The 27,559-nt window shown below is 31.2% G+C and overlaps 1 protein-coding gene across 2 annotated transcripts; it reads right to left on the reverse strand.

Moving 5' to 3' along the window:
- LOC146528883 (pyrokinin-1 receptor-like) lies at positions 1-27,461 on the reverse strand. 2 transcript variants are annotated; one of them, XM_085203959.1, is made up of 6 exons: positions 27,213-27,460; positions 22,348-23,154; positions 18,404-18,510; positions 16,574-16,681; positions 7,766-7,954; positions 1-1,726 (listed from the first exon to the last, which is right to left on the reverse strand). In XM_085203959.1, the coding sequence occupies exons 2-6, from the start codon at positions 23,135-23,137 to the stop codon at positions 1,517-1,519; spliced, it is 1,404 nt and encodes a 467-aa protein (XP_085060085.1). In that variant the 5' UTR covers positions 23,138-23,154; positions 27,213-27,460; the 3' UTR covers positions 1-1,516. The 2 variants fall into 2 exon arrangements, with proteins under 2 accessions (XP_085060085.1, XP_085060086.1); XM_085203960.1 differs by having other exon boundaries at positions 1,557-1,726; positions 7,761-7,954; positions 27,213-27,461.
- Between the last annotated feature and the right edge of the window lie 98 nt (positions 27,462-27,559).

Here is a 27,559-nt window from a genome sequence, read left to right on the forward strand (position 1 = left end):
ACTAATAAGCAACTACTAAAAATATATTGACTGGAATAATTTTCAATAAAAAATATATTTTTCTTTTTCGTTTATTCCCATTATACAACATAACTGAACTGGAAATATATAAGGACAGATGAAGACATTGTATTAGATCACAATATAAATATTAGTGATAGGGTGGCGAAACTCAGTAGAGCAGCATCTGAATGAACGCGCGACGGTTGTGAATTCGATTCCCTCTTGAGGGAATAAATTAACTTCAATTTGTCTCTCTGGTAATAAGACAAGCCGCGGCTTTGATTGATTCAAAATACATATTTTATATGCTTAGACATTTAGAAAAAAAATAATAAACTATACGTGTAAAATAAACTATACACTTATTGTATATTAAATCACTGATAATTGTAATGGCAGAGTTGATTAAAAAAACCTTTTAAATGGTATGAATATATACATTTTTATTTTTTATTCACCAATAATAACCCGATTATACATATTTTAATAATTGTTACTTTTAACAATATGATATAAGTAACGAAAAACCAACAAAATATACTTATAAATAATATCACATCACTTATTTATTATCAACAGTTTGGATTTTTTAAACAGTAATGGATCACGGATGGACCAGGATCAGATTCATTTATTCACATTTCCATTAGTTTCATAATAACTTTTCCTTCTTTCAAATTATTTATTTTATATTACACTTTTTTCGCCCACATTTTATTCAAAATAATTTTTAAATTTTATGTTAACAATATATGCCTCAAGCTTTTTTTTACATAACCAGTACTGTTTATTTAATTATATAACAAACAATCATATATTTTAAAAAAACATTATGGTTTAGCCTAATAATTATAAGCCCCTAGATATCACTCTTATATTCACATCATTCCTTATTTCTAACTACATATATACATTCAATTTATTATATAATATTATATAATAATAGGCATCAATGACGAAAATAGAAAAAAAATATAGTTTCAATGAATGTACCCATTAAATGTTAATATAACACGGTGTTATAACACAAAATTTCTTTTTTTTTCAACTTCACGCCGTCAGTGCAGGCAGAGGCTTAGTGTTAAAACACTACGCAACCCACTTTCCGAATTCTGGAGGCATTCCGCGTTTAGAGATTTTACTATATTCACAATTAAATCTAATAACAATAACAATCACAATCGCAAACATCCATTATTATAATAATACATTTCGTGGACTAATTGTCTTTAACACCTACATGTACTTAATACGAACACGAACCACGAATAAATCTCAGCAAAACAAATTTAATGAAAGCAACAGTCTCTGAAAATACAAATGAAAGTTACAAATAGTCAAGTTAATTTTCATTAAGAAGAAACAATCTTTGGAAGTTTAATCGTAATAAATGACGAAATCTATCAATGGTGGGTCAATGGCTGGGACGATGTTCTAAAACAATATCCCGATTTCTTTCTATATTCTTTATTCAGTCTAGAGCTCTCATCCGGATGCTCTAAACTGGTGTATCTCAGGTATGTCCTCCAATGTTACAATTAACCTGATACAAATACGTCGCTAGTTCTTCACCACTCAGTTCTTGATCTACTTCATGTAAACTGGAATTCGATATGCTCCGCGGCGAAGTGAAGGAGTCCGATCCCTCAACGAGTCGTTGCTTCCAAAGCCAATTTGCATTTGGTGCCTCAGCTACGATGGAGAGGTTTTGTCGGTGATACGACTGCAAATTGATGAAAAATATTTTATTTATTATTGACACCACATTAATATATCAAAATTTTTAACAGCAGATTTTCAAAATTGATGATCATTTGTTGGAGTTTTTTTATAATTTTAGTACTAGTACTACTACTAGTAGTACTAGTACTTGTAGTACTAATTTTAGTACAGTTTAATAATTTTAGTTTATTATTAGTTTCTGAACATAATTTAGTTTTAATATTTTTTTTATAATATGTAAAGTAGACCAAAACAAACAACTAATAATGAGTAAATGTTACTTGAAAATTATAAATGCTATTTAGTTCTAAAGTACTCTACTACATAACAATATTTATTATTTAGTACTTTAGAACTAAATTGTAATATTTGTTAGTAAAAGCTTATAACGCCAGAGCCGAACCAAGCCAGACCTTTGTAATTTTATAAAGACTAAAAGTTTCTATGCGTATTCACCAAACGCAGGTAAGTTTTATTATGGAATATGGAACTTGGGTGGTGGTTGCTTGGGTAGTTATTAGGTAACTAAGATGCGAAAAATAGTACCTGACTTTCAGTAAATTATAAAGCTCAATTTATTAATATTTTCTTCAGAATAATATTAGAAATGACGCTGTCTTGTTAATCTATATTGTTAGAAATAATCGAATAATGACCATAGAGGTTATATAAGAACGACTCTAATTACTGGCTGGCACTTTTATGGGCTGTCAACGACGACCGAAAGAAGAGGATCGCTAACGTCACTCTGCCCGATGGGTTCTTTAGAACCAGATATTGTTATAGACTGCTAGATAAATCCCTTTGGTTGTTTAATAATTATTTGAAGCCTTGTTTTAATTCATTACCTTTCCCACTTTATTTAATATTTCCAATAGTTTCTAACAATATTTATAAAAGGACTTGTCCTCACTGACTGAGGTAAGACGCACGCACAGCCTTAACCGCTGTGCGTAGAAACGTTAAATTTAGACAAAACTTTACTTTCGTAATCTGGACATCCACTAAGAAGGGATTTTGAAAAATTTTAACCCTAAAGAGGTGAAATAGCGGTTCAAAGTTTTTATGGAAAAAATTTTAAATCGGCACCGATTTTTATAAAATTTGAAATTTAGATTTTTAAAGGTATTTAATTGAACACGTGTTTCATCGTTTTCTAGAATTCTCCCCTCTTATTATTCCCTCCCTAGAGAGAACCCGTAGGGGTGCAAATATTCATAAATTTTCATAAAATTTGAAATTCAGTCTCTTAAACATATATAATTAAACACATGTTGTATAGTTTTCTAGAATTTACCCCCTAAGGGTGCAAATAAGGGGTTGAAAGTTTGTATGGAAAAATATTTAAAACGCCACCGATTATTATAAAATTTGAAATTTAGACTTAAAAATATTTCATTGAACACATGTTTCATGGGTTATTAGAATTCACCCTTAAATAGGCAAACGAAGCTGCGCGCGTCCGCTAGTATTTTAATATTTGAAAACCCCACTGCACCTTAAGCTAAAAGTTAAAAATAAAATAAAAAATAAGAAAAATATTATGCAAAACCGCAAGGTGCCTTTAACCCTTAACTGCTCGCACGAAGAAAATCGCTCAACTGCTCGCACGGGGTCCGTGGTGACCCCAATTTGTATGGATAAAATTTGATGATTCCTTTTTTTTAATGAAACAAGCGAATAGTAATTATGAAAGTACTTTATTTAATCTATAAGACATAAAAACCACAACTTAAAATAAAATCTTCTAATGCATAAAAATAACTAAAATATAAACTTCTACAATAAGGAACATTTTTGGCACAACATGAGATCATGCATTAAAATTTCATGAATATTTAGGAACTATGGCAATCATCGTTATTGTAGTTTTGGCTGTAAACAATGAAGTGCTCATTACACAAAAACTTTTTGCCTTAACTGCATTTTGTGGATACTTTTAAGTCACTCTTTTTCATGCACCGCACCGCCCACGCCCACGCCCATGCCCACGCCCACGCCCACGCCCAGCACCGCCCACGTTTAGTGGTAGGTGGAGCAGGTGGAGTTTCCAAACCATGTACTTCCAATAGCCGCGTGGTTCGACGTTTTTCATGACTTTCAACAAGTTCCGTTGCAAGTTGTCGCAAGAATGTTTGATAACTGAGGAATAAAAAAAGACCTATGTAAATAACATATTTGTACGAAAAATACAAAAAAAAAATTCTAAACCAGTAAAACGATAGAAATTATCATTCACTATAATATTTCATTCAAAGTTATATCAATATCTAATTAAAAACAATAGAATATAAAAAGCTTACCTTTCTCAAAAAAGTTACGTAAGTACTCGCACGGGGTCACGGCTCAAGAGAGCAGAGGCTTAGCCTTCACCTGCAGCGGCCTAAAAGGTACTAAAGTATGTTCTTTAGCACATATTAAGAGACTAGCAGGCGTGCGGGGAGGTTCCAACCGTTGCAAGTGCATTTTTTTGATATTCGAAAGTGCTTTGACCCCATGCGAGCAGTTAAGGGTTAATTGCCTTCGCGGGGCACATACCTAAAACATGTATACTTATATGTACGGTCGCCATTATTATTTTTTGGAATTATTATTTTTTTTTGGAATCAACTTATTTTAAGAATTGAAGACGATTGACCTGAACAAGAAGTGATAAATAAAAAATAATTCAGCTTCACGCTGTATCTCGCACACAGCAGAGTGGTGGAACTCAATTTGCCTCGACACCAAAACGAAAAATAAAAATATAAATTAAAATAAATATTTAATGAATTATTTGATAAAATTGAAAAAAATAATAATAATCCATTCCTACGAGTGGGGATAGAACCCACAACCGTCGCGTTGCAGTCACACGCTTGTGCCCCGGCACCACGACGGAAATTTTAGCTGATATCTTTGAGAAAGTTGAAAAAGATACGGACCAAAAAACACTAATAGTATAAAACAAATATGACAATCTAAAACCAAACGTTATATCATCAATATTGTAGGTGTCTAGAATTTCAGGGCAAATACGCAGTTACTTGTATAGCTACCCTTTTACTTAATGTATTATATTTCCTGACCTAGAAAATTTAAGAACACATTTGATGATCCATTTTCGGAGTGAAAATATGTTTTAAGCCGACTTCTAAAAAGGAGGAAGTTTTCAGTTAGGTTCCCAGGCTCCCTGTACCTACCCTGCCATGTGCAGAATAAAGTTGGTAGGTACAGGTGACTAGTACGTCATTTATCTTAATTCGAATTAAATATATAGAAACCTGAATCGGTCATATTATGAACAAAGGACAGTTCAGTTAACAAACAACACTTAAATATAATTTTTATTATTTAATTATCTATTCATTCTTTTTTATTGCAGAAGTCACATTAGCATTATTTATTATCTATTAAGTAGATTAAGTCGAGGCCAGTCGTGGCGTAGAGGCACAAGCGTGTAAACGCTACAGGCGCTATGTCGACGCAAAAATGGGGAACGGAATGTTTTAACACTAGGTTCCCTCTGCCCACTCTGCTGTGTGCTGAACGTGAAGCTGATTTATTTATTTATTCTAGAAGCTACAGGGAAACAGATTAACATACATACCGTCCAAAATCATAACCCTCCCTTTTACTTCGCCGTAGTCGGGTAAAAATAATCCATGAAATAGGATAGAGTATGATGAAATAGTAGTATACAAGTAATTAATACAAAAAAAAACACACACACACTCGAACAAATACATATCTCTTATATAGTATAATATTAGCTACTTTAAATGGCATGGAATGTTTTTTTTTATTTTAATTTAAACTTAATATGTAATTAAACTTAATACATGTAATTTTTTATCTTTGTATACAGATATGCTTAGCATATTTCGTGGTTTAAAGTATATGTTTAGTTTTAATTGTATGCATACATTTTATGCATAATGTATGCATACATTTTAGTATAAACATTAAATACAAGTAGAACTACTTAACTGCAAAAAAGTCCGAAAATTAAAAATGGAAAAACGTCCGGAAATCAAATAAAGTTTTAAACAAAAAAAGATACATCTTATGTGATATTCTTTCAATTTCACCCTCTATCCCGCATTTAGCGGGATAAACAGAGATAATCCAGTGCAAAATGAAAATAATAATTCCTTTCACCAAGTTACCCACAACCACATTTAGGTCATTTCAATTGAACGCAGTCCCACAGTGGCCTCTGGATATTTTGCATAAATACATGTATATTATGTACTCAATGAACGTCCTTGGCAGTAAACACTCCTAAACTACAATTACACTTTTCTAGACCGAAATAAATATGTACATATTAAGTATTAAGCGTTTATTTCGTGTTTTATTTTAAACATATGTAAAAATATGTTAAATTTTATATTTAAAAACTGTACTAGTGTTGGTTATACAAAATGCGAGTAAAAGTGGAGATTCCGTTCCCCATTTTCTGCCGAATTCTGGAGGCATTGCGTGTTGAGCGGCGGAACTAAACCCCGTGCTTTGCCTCGACAAAAAAGGGAAGAAAATAAAATATTATGTATTTTATTTCCTTGAGTGGGAATCGAATCTACAACCTGTTGTGTTTACAGTCATAATTTGTGCCCCTGCGCATTGGTGCATAAATTAAAATAAATATTGTTTTGAAAATAAGAAAAGTAACAACAAATAGCAACATAATATTCTCGTAGTATGAAATCATTGGCCATTTTTTGAACGTTAAAAATTACTAGACATTTTATTTTGTTTTTATACATGTAGTCTACGGAAGAGACAAAAAACCAGTTTGAAATATCTCTTTATATGTTGTCATTATTTATATTTTATATATATATAATATTTACATATAGACAGGATCATTATATAGTGAAGCTAAACAGAAAGGGAATAGAGTAGGAAATTATTCATATAATATTTATTTTCACATTTTCTCTTATTTCCATGTGTTTTTTTTAACCCTAACAACCCACATATGTCTCGTGGGTACATTTTCGCTCTTACACTTATAAAAACATATATATTTACAAAAAAATATATTTTTTTTAAATCTTCTTTTATGTAATTTACTAGTGTTAGTTTAAAATATTGCAAGACGCACATTTAAAATATTTAAATAAATTATACATTCATCGACATATTATTACATTTGTTTTTAAAAAAAATAGTTAAAAATTACACTGTTCCACCAAATGAAAGATATGATATAAAAGTTTTTAAAAAATCAATTAAATGAAATGTAACAAATTGCAACTGAATCAAAACAAGATTCGCCGTATATTTTGTAATAATATATTCAAGTCACTAAAAAAAACAATTCAATGTGTTAATCGAGTTTTTACAGATACAACAGAATGTTTATGATTATTTATAATCTATAAACAGCAACAGCAAAAAAAATAAAAATATGCTTAAGAATTATTACATATTTTTTATGACCCGTCTGAGTGTAGATTGGCCTGATATTTCGTATTCGTATCGTCACTGTGACAATATTGCCTTCTTATAGTTTAGCTGGACCACTACAGTTCTACATCAGATGTGGAAGTCTTCAAAAAATCCTATATCCTTTCAAATTAGCTTATTTTTTATACGTATCGTGCCAACATCTAATAACTGCATAATAAAAAAAATCATTCAAATAGTTCCAGCAGTTCAGAAGATGTGCGTGTAAAAACAGATAGACATCAAAAATTAAAATAATAGATTCATAATTTTTTAGTAATTTATGCCCCCCGTCATTGTTTTTTAATTATTACCTATTGAAAGGGGGAATATACTTTAATGCTTTAGTGTTTTTATCATAAAGACTTTTAAATATTTAATGACTAACTTAGTGCAATGTACCCGTCAAATTATTATTGTACTACTGTCTCATGTAAGTGAATTTATTCTTATGAGAAATAAATGTCTTAAACCATAATATGGTAAATAAATAGACACACAAGATAAATAAATAAACACACAAGAAGAAACCAAACAAAAATTATTACCAAGTATTACCGCATCCATTTCCCAAGCATGTAAATTAATCTGTGTTGTCTGACCTCACCTGCGCTCGCGGCGGAGCGTCGCCTAGTGAGGAGGCAGTGGACAACCGGCACAGGAGTCTCGGATGACCTGCTTGCCTCTGTCTTTGCACCACTCTGTTAGCTGCCCTTTGTCGTTGTGAAGCTAGCAGTGCACTATACGTCCTCTCGAGCCGTGGACCGTCTCTGCTACAGCACATTGACAGCGTCATCTAAAGAAGAGAATCATGTTATTATATTTTAGTATCTTAAATATCTACTTTCTGTTTAATCGGACATAGTATTATGTATTTTTAGAGGATTTTTTTAGCTTCACGCTGTATTCTGCACATAGCAAAGGCAAAGGGAATATGGGAACCGAGCATTAAGACATTCCGTTGCCATCAAGACACTTCCGTGTGCCACTTTTCGCCGTATTCTGGAGGCATGTCGTTATGAGTTACGGAACTCAACGCAGCGCTTTGCTGACGAGGAAATGAAAATATTAAATATTCAATTTCCACGGAGGGGAATCAAATCCACAACCTATCCAGTCAGACCAAGCGTCCGAATTCTTCTGCGCCACGACTGGATTTAGAGGCGATTAAGCCAGCTAAAAGCTATAACTTCTAATAAACGAACTAAACTGGATTCAACTACCACAAGGTCCGTAACTCGGACTTTAATATTATTTTTATAAAAAACCAGTGCGAGTCGGAATTTACGAGAAACGGCTTTGTACCAATTTCGTGATTGTAGATCAACTACAAGTTATAAAAGCTAACAAATTTTAAATTGCGACCATATTCCTAATTTCATATTAAATTTAATACATTTATAATTTAGTATTTTCGGTGATACTGATACTTTTACGTACGGTACCCTAAAAATTGTAGTAGAATAATATGTTTTTATGTAAAACCACTATATTTATATTATTATTTAACGCTACAATTATAGCTTTTTTTGATTATACTATAATTATACTATCACGTGCCCCAAAGTGGAAGGTGTAGTTTTTTGCGTCCAAAACTCCTACCTCTCACGTGAGGGACATACAAATTATTATTTTACTCTATTTATCTGTGTGTATAATTAATATATATTTATAAAAACATATAACAGGTATTTTTTCCGTAAAAACTAATAAGCTCGGTCTAATACCTCTGATATATCTAAAGGAACTGAGTTATTGAAAAACATTTAAACGACTTTATACTTATCGTGGCATTATAGCGAATAAACATTGCACTTAAAAATATCCGTTGTCATAGAGTGCTTAACCTAAGTTCAATTCATAAAAAGCAAAAGAATTTCTCTTAAATTATAGTTTTTTTTTTCGTTACAATTGAAATACCTAAATACAATTAGATCAACTTAGAAATTACCACGAGTTTAAAATTTTAATCAAATATTAAATGTTAGGTCATAAAATGAAGGAAAAATAATATTTGTTTAATGCAAATATTATTTTTCCCGTCTGGCAAAAGGAGCACAGGCCGCCCTCCAACCAGGTGGACCGACGACCTTAAGAAGACAGAGGGAATCCGCTGGATTCAAAGGGCGCAGGACCGGGCGGAGTGGCGAAAATTAGGGGAGGCATAGGCATAGGGCTAATCCCCTAATTCTCGTCCACTGCTGGACATAGGTCCAGCAGTGGACTTTGAAAGGCTGATGGATGGATGGATGGAATGCAAATATATTCAACGTACAAACGCATTTTTTACTGTTTTACTTTATTACATCTATATTTGTCTGCAATATATTTTTGATAATTGTTTTTAACTTTAGCAGTTGTCAACGTATTCTATGTTTATATGCTACCTTGTATTTTTGTTCCTAATAAATTTTATTATTATTATTTGCAAAAAACAATGTAGAGGAGTTTAAAATATTTATTATAATATGAATCTTACTTTTTAATTTTTTGTCTGTTTGTCTTATTTTCTCTTCTGAACTACTGGACCGATTTTAATGATTTTTTTCTGGTGTGTAGCTATTAGATCTGGACAGAATATAGGCTATATTTCATTTTGAAGACTATCACACCTGATGTAGAATCGTAGCAGTCAGGCTAAATTATATTAAATAATAAAATGTGTCCATTGACATATAAACTGACTATATTAATCCTAATAAGATCTAGGTTTTAATTTAAGTCAATATTAAATACAAATATGCAACAACATAGATTTGTTTTGTAAGAAATGTTTTCATCAAGCAACCAATGCGTGAAATGCTGCATAAAATTTTACGTGGCAAAAGTCAGTCCTAGTCGACTTTCTACCAAAAATAGTTCAGATTTATGGGTGACCTTTGCTCCTAGGAGTGAAAGGTGCCTCGCGCAATAAGATGCTGATGCGACGAGAGAATATACATATATATTGGATATAAGATTTTATGTTCCAAGAAATAAACCCACACTGTGAACTGTGGATTAAAATTTTAATAAAGGTTCATTACCTTAATTCGCCATCTTAAGAGGCAATCAAAACTTATCCATGAATTAACCGGGTAGGTATTAACCTATAAAGAAACTTATGTTAGTGCTACAGGCATTGCGTGTTGAGTGGCGGAACTCAACGCCGCGCTTTACCTCATTACCAGAGCGAGGAAAATGAAAATATTAAATATTTCATTTTCTCGAGTGGAAATAGAACCCACGCCCTGTCGCGTTTACTATCGTGCGAACGATTGATATCAACAATTTTCTTACAAAGAAAAACCTGACAAAGCATGGTAAAGAAGTAGGCTTCATTACCATGTTTTGTCAGGTTTTATATAATATAATATCAATCTCCAATAATGACTCACTTATAGCTGTACTTATCTTATTCTCATTGTAATCACGCAGTATTCATACAAGCGAGTACTACCTACGGAAAATGCGATAAACAACCGTTAAATTGGATACAACGACGCGTTTCCCTAAATTACAGATCTAATCTTAACAACTTTGTCGAAAAGATTTTCATTTCAAGATTTAACAGGTGTAAATATTATAATTATATTTTTTAAATATTATTTATGAAAGACCTTCTCTCCTATTATATTATAACTTTTAAGAGAGAGAGTAAGTTAAATAAACTTAAAAAAAAATCTTAAATTTTTATTAGTTTCAAAATAGAATAAATTTACAATAAGAGGCCTATTTTTATATCTACAGATTGGGTAAACATTTTAGCAATGAATGATGTCTCTACCTCGATAATGTTTTACTACATGGGAAAATAATTTTAACTAACTCATAAATTTATTGAAACACACTACTAGCGTCGGGCTTCACTTGCTCGCGCGACTTAGTTTTTGCGCATTTATAATATAAAAATAAACAAAACAAAAACATAAAAAAAAGAAAAAACATATATAATAAACATAAATAGTCCCAAATCATACAATATTGGCGACAAAAACTCTACAGATATAAATAACCTCATACTAATTTTGCCTTTATAGAATCAAATACACATACAATATTACACCTAACTCTAAAATTGAAAGTCTATACAAAAAAAAATATATTTAATATTTTTTCCTAAGTTCTATTTAGTTGGAATTGAATGGCAACGTCGAGTCCAATAAATACCACTAGACAATATAAGTAGGCCAGACTGAATAACAAGTATTTATTATACGGTTTTCGTTCATGTTGGGAGAAAATTCCTCGTGATTTAATGGCGCATGAGTCAAACATGTAATGTAGTTAACGAGACATTATAATTATTTTAATTTTTAAATATAACAAATATAAAAATTATACCATAAACCTGGATATTAAGGTTACCCAAAGTACCCATTAGTCAAGCAACCTACCTTCTTATAATCGTATACGTAAGTATAAGCTTTGGCATGTTATTATATACTTAAAACAAGTAGTAGTTTATCTTAAGCGCGGCGTTGAGTTCTTTTGAGGCCACTTGTTGAAGCCACTCAACACGCAAAGTCTCCTGAATTCGACAGAAAGTGGAGAACGGAGTGTCTTAACACTACGTTCCCTCGGCCTACTCTGCTATAGCATAAAGCTATAATAAATAAAGTATAACAATAAAAAAGTAACAAACTAAGTACACGTGTTTGTGTGAATTACACGCATACATTTATCTAAATATAATAATTATATCATGAATATTAAAGGAAATTACTATTAAAGTATTAACACATAGGTGCTATACTCATAAATTACACGTAATCATTTTCATTTGCAACTAAAACTAATTATAATACACAATACATAACAGAATATAATACCACATTGTTATCTTATTTGAGGCCAGTCGTGACCTAGGGGCACAGGTGGTGGGTTCAATTCCCATACGAGGAAATTAAATATTTATTATATCGATTTTCTTGGCCCTGGTGTCGAAATAAGCGCGGCCTCCACAATTTGGCGAAAAATAAGACACGAAGCGAGTTACATAAGCATAAGGATACATTCCGATGACGCCGCACTTGGACCTCGCGGAATCGAACAATAGTGTTTTAGTATTTTGCTGATTTAACTGTTTTGAATTATATAAAATTTTAATAAAGATTCTCTGTCTTCAACTTGCTTTAAAACAGAAAGGTTGTTTATAAAATTAAATAAATAATTTTTAAAAAGCCTTTTTCTCGCCTGAGTAATTTAACTGGCGCAGTCGGTAGGATCGCGGCGTGTTTGGCTTTAATCAAACTCTTAAAGCCCGCGAACGGTTTCTATCGTTATTACCGCGATCTATTAAGAAGAATCTACGACGGCGAGACCGGCGGAGCACCTAAGCATCGGAGGTTCTGCCAAGCAGTTGAGTCCCGGTTGGAGATGCAGAGGTTTCTTTGGTGAGTACTTTTGTTATCCAAGTTCCTATGCTATATTTCCTTCCGTATTTTTGTATCTGTCTATATAGCTCAAATCGCGATAGGCATTTACTATTATTGAATAAGTTTATGAGAAATAAATGAAATAATAAATGAAATGAAATAATAAATAAATGAAATAATAAATGAAATGAAATAATAAATAAATGAAATGAAATAATGAATAAATAATTAAATGAAATAATGAATAAATAATTAAATGAAATAATAAAATATTATTTTAATAAATATTATATTGAATTGAAATATTTTATTTGTTTGAATTATTTTGTTAAATAGGTTAGTCGTGATTAAAAGATAAAATGTCTTTTGAAAATTGCGAGAATTCTAGTTTTAAGTTAATTTCAGATTTTATGCCACGTTACGATGGTAATTCAAAAACGTTGAATTTTTATATTAGAGAAGTAGATAATATATTGAAATTAATAGAGGGCGCAGCGAAACACCACCCCGCTATTGTGTGTTTGATAAAAAGCAGACTCAGTGGAGCCGCAATTGATGCAATAGCATACGAAGAGTTTCTAGACTCGTGGGACGCGATTAAACGCGCTTTGATTAGAAGATTAGGTGAACCTAGGAACGAAATACAACTAATGCAAGAGCTAACTCGAACGCTACGTAATAAAAACGAAGACGCGGAAACTTTTGGGAAACGCCTTCGAGACATACTTGACACCCTTTTGTCCGTAGGTAAACATAGTAACAAAGAATATTATGAAAACATGGTTATAGAGCAATATACGAACCAATTAGACTTTCAAATTTCAATAGGTGTGCGTCTAGCCAGGCCTACCACATTAGAACTAGCAATTGTACAAGCTAGGCAAGAAGAAGCTAAGCTCACATACAATAGATTTGATAATAATTTTAAAATGTCAAACCCCCAAAGTAAGGTTAAAGAAAATCATAGAAACTTTATTCCATTTTCAAATTCACAATCTAGATTAAATAATCCACCTATGCACGTAAATTCAAATTTTACCCCTAGACAAAATAACTGGACACCAGAACAACGTCAACAATGGGTTCAGTCAATGCTACCATGGAAAAACCGACAACCCTCAGGTAATTATAGACCTTTTATTAATCATAGAGGTAACATCCCTCACCAGCAAATAAATCCACCCCAAAAAATATCAGATGTGACTATGAGGTCAACAAATAAACCAGAGAAGCCGCAGTTCGCAGTGGAGGAACTCTTCTACACAGACGAGCCACAGGAGCAACAACTCAATGAGTATTCCCAACACTACACCCCAGGTGAGTATTATTATGATAATATACATATACCAGACGAGCAGGATACTTATGAACGATGATGACGAAATAAGTAACCAGCAGGATTTTACGTTAGGCATAGACCCAGACGTAAAGAGATAGTAAAAATAAATAATCATGATAAAGATCATTTACCCTACATAGTAATTCCCGAATTTAAAGGTAAGTTTTTAATTGACACAGGAGCTTCGAGATCCCTTGTCTCACCAGAAGTTATACTTAATTCTATTTTTCAAAATTGTGTAGAATATGAACCATTTGAAATAAAAACAGCTCATGCGACAACACAGCATAATCATGTAGTGAATTTACCTTTACCCCCAATCTTTAATAGTGATACTCTTCATAAATTCCTTATTTTTGATTTCGACCCTAAATACAAAGGACTTATAGGTCTAGATTTATTAAAATCATTATCTAGCAATATTAATTTGAAAAATAAAATACTACATACAGCGACAGCCGACATACCTATTTATTTCGACTATAATAAGAAACTTATAAAAATAGAACCAAAGTGTGAAAAACTTATCACGTTAAAAACAAATTATACTGACGGATTTTATATCTACGACGACTATATTTGGTCTAAGGGATTAACATCCCCTGCTGCTATTATTAATGTTAAAAACGGAAAATTTATAACTAAAGTCATTAATACCAATTCAGAAGGACGAACCATATGTAACATAGGTACATTTAAGTTACGACCATATAATGTTATATATAAAAAAGGCAAACAAAATATAAAAGCCGACGCCTTTCCTATGAATGAAATATCTCACAAAAATGTAGAATCATTATCAACCGTAAATTCTAATAATAATAGAGACGACATTATTAATGACAGTATATCCCAAGACGTAGGTGCACAAACTAGTGTAAACATAGCGCAGGTACCCCTTGTATCTAGTAATAACAACGATAATAACATAGAGCCTGACAACGACAGACAAAACATTATCCCGTCAGAGACTGAGACTGACAGTATGAGTATTATAACAATCAACCCTGATAATCTAGTATCTACTAACCATTCCCAACCAGACAACGAAAATAAAGGCTTACTAATTAAAAATAACGATAATGACAGACAAGTTAGGCAGTTTAACCCTAAAATAACGCCCAGTTCAAAGTTTAACCCTAAAATAACACCCAGCTCGAAATACAGAGTAGACAATAGATTAACTAATACTAGGATATTGGTAAAAGTAAATAATACTGAGAAGAAAATTGTATCATCTTTAAGGAAGTACATAAGAAAACCACATAAGGTAGGTGAAACAGTCTATGAGCAAGTAGCTAAGACGACGCTCAGAGATGAAGCCATACCAGATTTCAAAGGTCCGTATAAAATAATTAATTTGCACCCTTACAATAGAACGGAGATTATAAAAAATCATCCTAACTCTAACTCTAATAGAGTTCGTTATAAATTGCTACGAAGGCCTCATCAGGTCCCTAGTGTTCCACACAAGAGCCAAAATAACCCTAGATCCCATACATAATGGAATTTTATTATATTATTATTATTTACATTTTATTAATTAAAGAAAAACTATTATACAAAATGATATGTTTAACCTTGCTTTTACTTACTTAATAACGAATAAATATTATATATAATAGTTCTATATACAGAAAAATATTATATATAATAATTTTACATACAAATAAATACTATATATAATAATATATAATTATTTTAAAGAACTTATTTTGTTGTATGCGAGAATACTTCATCTTAAAGGATATATAAGGTTTATAGAAATAAAATAGAATATAAGTTAGATTTACTTATAAAAAAAACAAAAAAAAAATATTTTTACTATTTCTAGAGTTAATCATGGTATTATATATGGTTTAGTTTCGATAGTAGTTAGATACTACTAATTATTATAAGGAAATTTATTAATTCATAAAAAATATATGTAGTTTTAATTTTGTAAACATTAAACCTATTCAAATAAATAAATCAAAGTGTCTATTATGATGAAAGCATATAGTACAGAACATTTCCTAATTTCCATCCTAGAAATTCCTTCCATTTCTAATGATAAATATAACCTAGTTATTCCTCATTCCAACCCTTATACTTGGTAACAAAGGGTACTCTTACCTAAAAGAAGGATTTAGAATATATACCTCTCGATTATATACATCAACTTGCATATAATATCCAAACCCTAGAAGAAGAGGAGAAAATAAAGAAATAGAGTATTATCCTGGCTGTTTCAAGCTGATCTATGATTATTATATACTACTATAATAAATGTTATTTTTGGAAAATCTACGAGCATTTTCCCAGAGTCCCGGAGGAAACCAGCAGCGAGGACGCTTCAGGAACCTGCAGGACCAGCTTCCCTCTTAAGGAGGGAGGAGTTACATAAGCATAAGGATACATTCCGATGACGCCGCACTTGGACCTCGCGGAATCGAACAATAGTGTTTTAGTATTTTGCTGATTTAACTGTTTTGAATTATATAAAATTTTAATAAAGATTCTCTGTCTTCAACTTGCTTTAAAACAGAAAGGTTGTTTATAAAATTAAATAAATAATTTTTAAAAAGCCTTTTTCTCGCCTGAGTAATTTAACTAGCGTCTTAACACTAGATGCCCTCTAATTACATAGATATGTATGGAATACAATATAAAGAAATATATTATCTTAATTTAAATTTGAATGGGGTAAAGAGAGAATAGTAGACAATCCACAATTTACCTTGAAAGCGTTCCGGAATTTATTCGACATGATGTTGTAAAGGAACGGATTGATTGCAGTTGAAAGAAAATAAAGAACCCCCGACAAATATGTCAGCACTATGTACACCTGTGAAGAAGACAAGATATAACATTAAACAAATATTATTTAAATAAAACAATAAACGTAGTATAGTGGAATATAAGTTTCCGCCTGTGCGCGATCTGGTGGTGGTCGTTGATGCCTGATATTAGGTGTAATTCTCAGGGGGAGAGTTGACACTGGACCTGCACTGGCACCGGTATTGTCACTAATCGTACCAAGTGCCTTACTGTACCTTAGTGTGTTGCCCACCACTTAATAAATCAGCAATATTTTCTTCACAATCTTTCTTCTATTTAATATTTAATATATATATATTATTGGAAACCCAAACATTTTACATAACAGTTCCACCTTAAATATTATCTTAAAATCGGAAGTGACTTTTATTACAGTTATTAAAAAATGTAATCTCTAAATAAAAGGAATATCTAAATAATTATTTAAACTATTACTATTAACTGCTTGAAGAGATACAAATTTAGATAGGTATTAACTGTACGAGCAGTCTTATAGAGCGGGTCACCTGATGTTAAAACCTGACTACCGCCGAAGATAATTATTGGCAGCGCTAGAGTAACCATCAAGACGTTACCTTGTTGCCTGCTTTTAAGGAATTTAATCTAATTTAAGGAATTTAATCTAGGAATTTAATTCAATAGCCCAACTTTTGGGTACGATCTTCAAGGCAATCCAGATTGTTTGTTTGTTACGGAACACTCACAGGCCGAATGGCCATCTTTTATATCCAATGGAAGGAGTTTGTACTGGACTACTGAGGTGCGCAGGCCCAAAGGTGTGTAGGCGTACTTGTGCTTCTTTATATTAAACATATATTAAAAGTCTTATAAATAATTTAGCATTATTTTGCATATAAAATCTTTTAACAAGGTTATTGTACTGTAAAACAGTAAAATTTACAAAGTTAACGTATGAATATTCATAATCAAGTAAATAAAATAAATTTAAATTTATTTTGTTTCAATTTTACATTTTAAAATATATTTAATCAATTACAGCATTATTTTCCATCCATAAAAAATAAATAAATTAGTATTATAGCTATAATCTCATTTATAATGTTTGGACTTGCGTTTTTTACCAAAAGCGATTTTCAATTATCCTCATAGCGGTATGTATATTATATATCTTACATTTGGATAAGCAAAAAAACAAGTAGGTACTAGACATTTTGAAGTTTTTGACATGATACTATAATACTGAGATCGGTCTCAGAATTGAGAGCAGGTTATAAGTACGGGCCTACATTTGAAGGTTCACATTTTCCAAAGTGCAAATCAAACTCACGCATCATCAATTAGACTTGGTATAATTCTTGATGTCTAATGATAAATTATACCTATATTATAAAAACATAATGTTAAAATTTAAATTATCCTAATTTCTAACACCTTAATAAATCCACTTGATTTATTTAAATTTGTAAAAGAAAAAAGTTTAGACCCCATATTATGGAAATTGTGCAGATAGATAGAAGGTAAAAATTTACATGTGTATTTTATGCTATTTTTAACTACGAATATTTATAAACTATTTGGACTTATCTTTACAGTTTACAGAAATTTTAATTTATATAATCAATATATTTTAGTTACTTGGAGTCTAAGTTCTGAACTAAGTCTATATAGAATATACACGTGATATATTAATCTACGTACATATATGTTTATTATGTTATATGTTTTATTATCATCAGTACGATCATAAATATCCAATAAACGCTTTTACCTTGTAAAACGTATCGGTGGGATGCTCCAAATTCTTCCCATAAATAGCTATCAGCCTTTGCACGTGGAATGGTGCCCAGCACAGGAAAAAAGATAACGCCACCGCCACTGTAAACCATATTACTAACGTTACAATTAGTTATTGTAATATTGCAGTATTTTATTATATGTACAATATGTGGAAAAAAATATTAAAATTATTCATTTAAAAGTGTATATTATTATTAAATGCAAAATAAAATGACATTACTGTACAAATATAATGATGACTATTTTAAATAAATAAATAAAAATAAATCAGCTTTCCACTGTACCCCGCATACAGGCATATAGGCAGAGGGAACCTAGTGTTTAAGACACTCCATTTTCCACTTTCTGATGAATTTTTCGAAGCATTGCCTATTGAGTGGTGGAACTCAAATAATAGTAGATTCCCTCGAGTGGGATCGAACCCACAACCGTCACGTTACAGTAACACCCTTGCGCCCATGCGCCACGATGGCCTCATCATATATATAAAAGGACTTGTCCTCACTGACTGAGGTAAGACGCACGCACAGCCGAAACCGCTGTGCGTAGAAACGTGGAATTTGGACAGATGTTTACTTTTGTAATCTGGACATCCACTAAGAAGGGATTTTGAAAAATTTTAACCTTAAAGGGGTGAAATAGGTGTTGAAAGTTTGTTTCAAAAAAAATTTAAATCGGCATCGATTTTCATAAAAATTTAAATTTAGATTTTTAAAAGTATTTAATTGAACACGTGTTTCACACGTGTTCAATTAAAGTTTTCGTTTTCTAGAATTCACCCCCTAAGGGTGCAAATAAGGGGTTGAAAGTTTGTATGGAAAAATCTTTTCTCTATACAAACTGGATCTAATCTGGATTATTATAAAATTAGAAATTTAGACTTAAAAACATTTCATTGAACACATGTTTTATGATTTATTAGAATTCACCCCCAAAATACGAAGCGAAGCTGCGCGCGTCCGCTAGTTATAAATAAATGAAAACAAAAATAAGAAATTCGCTAACTTTTAGGAGCCATAAATTTCCTAGTACGTGTATTACGTTTAAGGTATATTTTAAATATGATTACTGTACGCTTAGACCATCTATCAAAAACAGATAAGGGTCATAATCAGAAAAGTGGACATTTTCGAATTCGTAACGTAACTGATAAGTAACAATGCTGATAATGTTTGTTACGAAACTGATGTTATAAGGCATTATACACAACAAAATAAGAATATTATATGAATAAAACTATTGGTTTTTTTTATTTAATGAGACACAAATTAAAATTTTAAAGATTCAATCGTTGAATTAATAGATTATAAATGTAAGAAAACATAACAAAGTGACAATATTAACTATATAATAACGCTAGTTCGTAACGTAATAAACTTATATTTCTAGTTAGAAATCACAAAGTTAATGATAAAATTAAACCCACTTTAAAATATATCAAAATTTGAGTCGTTATCACGGGAATTAAGTTGAATTCTTTGTAAGTGTTTATTTCGCATATCTTCATTAATAGGATTGGTCTGTTTAAGACGTTCTCTATATCTTTTTTGTCTATCAGCATTTGACATAGGAGCCATGACGCTTACTGAAAATAAAAAATAGTTATCAATAGGTATTTAATAATATTTCATGTATATTGTCTAGTACAGAACCTATTTGTTTTTAAATAAAAGCCTCACCCGCTTGAGCTACATATTTATTAATGCACTATCTCCAGAGAAAAAAAAAATTACAAAATCACTACTAATTTCAGGAAGAATAAAAAAATGTTTTTAACTAAATCGGTTAAGCCGTTCTGAGATAAGCGTGCACAAACACATTAAACAAACAAGCAAACAGACAAAAAACTTAAAAATCATTATTTTTGGTTACTTCACGTTATCAAAAGTCACTAATTATTTTTTTCATATGCCAGCATTTTTTTTTATATACATAATCTTCCTATGGTAACGTAATTATGAACTAGGCTTCATATTTTCTCAGTTCCGTTACGTAACGAAATATAACAAAATTGAGAATAAAATCTGAGAAATTCTAACCTTTTTAAATATTTGCTCATAAGCCACGTGTTGCATGTGCAAGCACTGAAGTTCTTTTTTGAGATTTTGTAAAAAGACGCAAATAACATAAACAAGAAAACGAAATTATAGAATACTTACCAAAATAAAAGCCGTTTATAACCCTGAGATGTAATTTCACGCATTCCCTCTAAAACATTTGAACCCCTCAACTGCTGCGAGAACACTACTGGTTGTAGTTACGACAGCATTGACTTTAAGAATTATGGTGCCACAATAAAAAATAATATTAAATATCATTCAAAATAATTGCGTTCATAATTTAATTGTACGTTACTAGCCCTGAGTAACAAAAAGACAATATTTTGGGACAAATTTACTTAACTAATATATACTATTTACTAAATAATATATCAATAAAAGTAGTTCTATTTAATATTATGCATAATGTAAAGTAATATAAACACATCTGAAATCAAATAAAACCATAAATATTCGTAACAAATCTATTTTTAAAAAGTAAAGTGGTGAATGGGACACGAAAAATTGTATGGAAGCATTTTGAAAGGATTTTTGCAACTAACAAAAAATACTATTATTAGCCATAATACATTTAAAATATTACAAAAATCTTTAAGTTAATAAGTAAATTTATCTTAAATGGCAAAATATTTAAGCTATCTTTAAAATTGTATTTTTAAAACGCATTCAAAGTAGCGGGACAAGAAAAGACACAAAATGGTCACTTTTTCTGATTATGACCCATAAAGGAATAAAATAACCGTAGAACGTCTCTGAAGAATATGAAAATAGTATTAAAATCTTGAATTTAAATTTCTCACGTATCATAAAGGTATGGTGCTATTAGATAACATACTTAAAAATATAACTAACCAAGTGCAAGTTCAAAAGTCAAATAATTTTATTCAAAATAAAAAGTTACTTGCTTCATTTTTTCATCAGCGTGACAGGCATTTATTGCTTACATATGAAGTCAAAGCTATAGCATACCTGATGTGAAATTTAAGGAGAGCAGCTACTCTACAACATATTATGTTCTGTCATAATATATGGAAATATCAGAAACACTTTGTGAAATATGGGATTTGAGCTTTTAAAATAATCCAAGAAACTGGTTAGAAGAAACTTGGCTCAGTTTTTTTTATTTTTTTTTATATGGAGTAGGATTGCGTTTGACCGCATCGAGTCTGGTGAGTGTAGTAAATATGATTAATATATCCAAATGGCATAGCAAGGATCATAAAATCCACGCGACCGAAGTTGCAAACACCTTATATTTTATTATAGAACAAATTTAATCACAGTACATTATTTTATTTTTAAATATAGATGATTATTAAATTTATAAAATAAATAAAAAACAGATAAGAACTAGTGGCGAAAACGTATAATACAAAAAGTAAATTTAAATAAATATTTTTTACTTTAAGTAATAAGTAATTTTAAGCACTGACATAAATATGTCCTGTTATTATTTTATTTTAAATTTTTATTATTTATTGGAACGTTACATACTAAGTAAATAATAGTCATAAAAAAGTGGAAATTGGAAATAAATTATAAACAAATAAGGGAATAACTTGGCTCTCAAGATTTGATTCTGTACAGCATAAAATGATATGAACTTGTTTGAGAAAACTGAAAACGCAAACGATTGTGTGGTCTTTACGATCCTTGCCATGCTACTTTCATTTACAACCCGTTGTCATTTATACTTGCAGCTGCCGACTGAAAGAGAATCTAGTGTCAAGACACTCCTCTCCTCTCAAATATTTCGAAATATAAAAATCTTTTAAAAATTGTAATTATTTAAATTATAATTATGAAGATTCGTTTTTTAAATTCGCTGTGTTGGTTTTTACGAAGTTTTATTTACCTAACATTCTAATAACCCGTCGTTGCGAGGCACCATTCCGATACCGAGTAGTTCCGTTGGGCCGGTCACCACTCTCCACGGACGCCTTTTTCACTGGATGCAGAATGTGAGACGTGTTCAGCTTCACACCAATCAACACATACAGGATCGTGATCAGCGACATCGGAACCACAAAAAACACAAAACTTGAAATCACAAACACTTGATGCACGCCGTGTCCTTTCACAGTGCACGCACTAATTGTTTGACCCTTCTCACTGTATTCCACGATACCAAACTGCATCGCTTGAGGCACAGCCGCGCACACCGCGCACACCCATATTGCTATAATATAACGCACAGCCCTGGACAGCTTGGACATCGTATGCGACATGAACGGACGACATATCGCTATGTATCTCTCTACGGTAAATGCGGTTATTGTCAGCACTGTGGCGTTAGCGGAAGTCTCCGACACTAGCCCCACGATGATACACAGTGATTCGCCCAGGGGATATGAGAACGGATTCCATAATCTGTGAAGTTCCAGCGGTAATCCACATATCAAAAGAAGAAGGTCCGATATCGCTAAGCTGAAGAGGTAGAAATTAGTAGCTGTATGCATGGATCTATTCCGGGCAATAACAACGCACGTGCTTATATTTCCTAAAACACCGCCTATGAAGATGACAGCATATACCACACTCAACGGTACTATGACGTTGAGGGAATCTGGCTCTGAGAAACCGGATGACTGTGTTGATTGATTAGTTCCATTGAACAAATATATCTCTTCATCGTCCAACTTCATCTTTATAAGGCATCTATCTGTAACAAATGAAATATATTATATGTGTATCTATGTATATTTTTATGTTTCATTACTTTATATGATTTAAAAGACTTCCCGCTGAGTTTCTTGCGCCGATTTTTCTCAAGTCTGAGGCATTAGCTTTAGTGAACTGATAGTAAATTATTTGACTGATTCAAAAATTTAAGCATGAAATAAACACCCAACAAAAAAATTCGTGATATTATTGTAGTAAATTGTAATTTAAAATAAGTTAATTTAATTTTACATTTATACTAATCAATGTCTATTAAATTTATAATTATTATTTTTATTCATGAATGAATGAATGCTTGTTTATAATTTTTGAATCATTATTATAGGTATGCATCTATTATTCTTAATCATAATAGAATAATTTATGTTAATTGTAATAATTAAAATTTATTAAACTTGTAGACGATTTTTAAAAATATTAAGAGATTTAGAATGTTGTATTTCAGAAGGAAGTTCATTCCAAAGAATCGCAGATTTCACAGTAAAGGAATTTGAATAGAATTGGGTATGGCAAGAAGGTAATTTAAGAAAATTATTCCTCCTGGACCAAAGTTCAAGGCGTAGAATAGAATCGGAACCAAGGAAGCCAAAAATGGTCTTTTAAATAAGCAGAAGATAGAGGATCGTAAAATCGTATTGAATAGAGGAGGGTAAGCATCCGAAAGTTACGGCGATGTCTGATATGAAGCCATCCAAGCTACAGAAATATAGTTTATAATTACTAAAATTACCAATAATAATATAACATTTTAAACTGCCGTTAAAATTGTAAACAAACTCGTTAATTTATTCTCTAGGGTAAGTTACATAACGATTAGGAAGGTTAATTGGGCTAGTTATTTTTGTAACATTGAAATATTAATGAGTAAACATGTTTTATCCATACATATACTACATTATTGTCTTTCTATTACCGGGCTAATCTCCGGTACAATTTAACCGATTTTTATGGGACTATCACTAGAATATATAGGTTATTTTTTTCTCTAAATTGCCGCAGGGTCGGAATTGACGCGGGAAAAACCGCGTTTACCGTGCACGATTACCTATTTATTGAAAAAAATCGTATATTGAAACAAATTAGTCATAGAATATGTAAAAAGTGATAAAAAAATGTAGATGATAATAAAAGATATACATTTTGAAAAATATAGTATGTGGACTTTAGGCAATGATATGCGATTATGGCTAAAATTAATGTAAATTTGTGTGAGTTATCACACAAATATTCTCTGCATACATATAAATTTAATTTTAATCTACTTAGAAGGCAAATATTTTAACCATTTATGTGTAGATTAAAGACTAGGCCTAATAAATATACTTCCATAAAACCCTAATTTCCATAAGCCTATTATCCCAGTAAGACGTCAAGGATTGTACTTTAGACACACTGCTATACATATAATAAAACTGTAACTCATCGTTGTCCGTACATGGAAGATATATGAGAAAAGTTAATGAATATACATTATAATTAAACTCAACTATGAAGTTTTGAAAGCCTAATCTGGTTTATTATTGAAAAATTAAATTAGCTTAACTGACTCAGATACATAGTTTTTATTTTATTTTAATATTACCTTAGGTAGGAGATAATAAGTGATTATTATCACGTTTTAAGCGGGAAAGCGTATTAAGCGGGAAAAGGAATTAAAAATGTATATACATATATCACAGCTATATCATTTTATTTAGAATATTGGCTTACATTAGATTGGTTTGACAAAAAAAATTATGCATTAGAAGAAGATTTTTCACGTTTAACTTTGACATTTTCAGTCAAAGAAGCAATATATATATATATATGTATACAACTTAAATCGTCGGCTGTTCCCGAAAGCTTCGATATCGGCAGAATTCTACCAAATTCTGGGGACATTGCATGTTGAGTGCAACGTGCAATGTCTCCAGAATTCTTCGTCTTAGCGAGCACCTACGTCCTATATGTAACGCCCATGCAAAATTTCAGATTCCTAGCACATATTGTTTCTGAGCTTTCGTGATGAGTGAGTGACCTTTCGATTTTATATATATATATATATATATATATATATATAGATTAATAATGATTGAATAAATACTTCTTAAATAAAGTTGCGTATTAAAACGGTTGTCATACAAGTTTACTATTATATTAAGGGGGGTTGCAACAATAGCGACATGTAGAGATTTATGGCAAGTTATTTACGAGCACCATTATTGTCACAATACGATAGACGCCATTAATGGCAGCGACCTATAAATGTTATCATGAAAAAGTATTATTGTTAATAAATACTTGCTGCATGCTGAAAATTATTTGATTTACGGTATGTTACAATTACATTGTTTGTTGTCACATTTTTTTATGAAAAAAAGGTCATTTTTTTTGTTTACTATATAATTAATATGGGACAGGCATTATCCCTAATCCTAATCCCTATTATATCAGCATCTTTCATTTAATTATTGGAAAAAAATATTCGCTGTTTTATGACGTACTTCATCTATTAAAAATATATCTTAGTTAAGAACTTACACGTATAAATTCAGATATTAAATTACAAGAGACTACTTAGCATTCCATGGGTTCACGGTGCGGGTGCCGAGCCCTTCGCATTTTAGAGCGAGGAGCTCATAGCACTGCCTGAAACATGCGACCGAAGTATTTTTTTTTTCAATACAATTATTGAAGACGATTTATCAATTTCTCAAAATAAGCTAGGTATATAGATACAATAACTATAAATTAAAAATTTTAAAAAACCTCGACACAAAAATCTTTAAAAAGTAAACGTTATCGACTTTCACATTTTATTTATTAAGTAGGTGTTTATAGATTAATTATTCATCTCTATAGCAAAGTTTAGTTTCAGGTATATTATATTTTCATTAAAGCCGATCGTGGCGCAGGGGCAGCTTGTGGCTGTAAGCGGGACAGGTGGGCTCGATTGCCATTCGAGTATATTTAATATTTTAATTTCATTGCTCTGGACAATGCCTCCAAAATTCAGCGCAAAATGGGTAACACAAGTGTTTTAATGGGAACGGAATATCTTAACACTAGGTTCCCAAGTCCCCCCACCTACCCTGCTATGCGCGGGGTACCTCGTAAAGTTTAATAAAAGTCAAGTTATTTATGTAGATCTAGTATTTTCTTTCACGTGGTATCGATAATACAGTAGCGCATTGTTTTCCTGTTTATTGTTTATAAATTATACTTTTTATATTTCAACGTAATAGAGTATTGTCTCAAACATATTACAGTTATAAATTTATTATTTTTATTTTAATGGAATGACGATTCAGTTATTCTCTAGTCAATTTATATATTAATAGTAATAATTTTATAGTATTTTCTATAAAAGTCAAACTCTAGTCGACAATGACATAACGATTTAACAGACGAATAATTAGACGAGAGTAAAAATTATAAAATTATAAAAGAAATTATATATTTCTTTCGGTTTGAATTTTTCAACAAATATTTAATTATATTTTTTTAGTAAAGCTCTTAGTGATTATTCCTTCACACAAATGAATTTCAAGTTTTGGTGAATATTTTCGTAATACAAGTGATTGCCTTTTAATTAATGAGGTTACCAATAATTACACCACTAGTTTTTGCGATTGTTAAGTAATTAATAAAATTTCAAAACTTAAATGTCCAACCATTTATTTTACAAAAGGAAACAGGTTTTTGATTTGATATACTTATGATACAGGCGTTAACTGCTTACATTACTTAAATTTTTATTAACGAAGCGTCGCGACTACTACACTTTCTTCTATGAATGGAATACCCAGTACTAAAATTATGTTTCAATTCGAACTAGTAGTTCATGAGATTAACGCATTCAATCAAACGGACTCTTCAACTTTGCAATATCAATTATATAAGTTTGTAATAAATTTTATAATATACTACTTTTAATTTATACTTTACAATAATATGTTTATAATTTATTAATTCATTAAATCTAAGTTAAACATATCAGTGGTAAGTATAATATAACATTTTAACATAATGCTTTTTTATTATATTTTTATAACTTACCTTGAATTTTAGCAAAATAAAGTAACCATTTTTTTCTTGTTTAATGTGTGTTAATTACAATAAACACACGTATATTTTTTAAAAACAAAAATGTCTTAATAACAGTAAGATACACTTCATTTAAATATATATCTAGTTTCACGTTTTTCCGCGCGAGTTCCGATACGAGGAGGAGGACGGCGACGAGGAGCGACCAGACGGCACATCCACTCGGAGTCAGAGCGCGACTAAAGACCTACACTCTACAGCAGTACAGGCTGTGAGGCTATGAGGCTACCTCTGTGCTCTACGCGCCGGACCTCAGAGTACCCCTAACTAAGGTCAATGTCAAAGCTACTGCTACAATA

This window comes from Heliconius melpomene, chromosome 19 (assembly GCF_056956725.1).
Source record: "Heliconius melpomene rosina isolate 202511_hmr_F chromosome 19, ASM5695672v1, whole genome shotgun sequence".
Classification (NCBI taxonomy): domain Eukaryota; kingdom Metazoa; phylum Arthropoda; class Insecta; order Lepidoptera; family Nymphalidae; genus Heliconius; species Heliconius melpomene.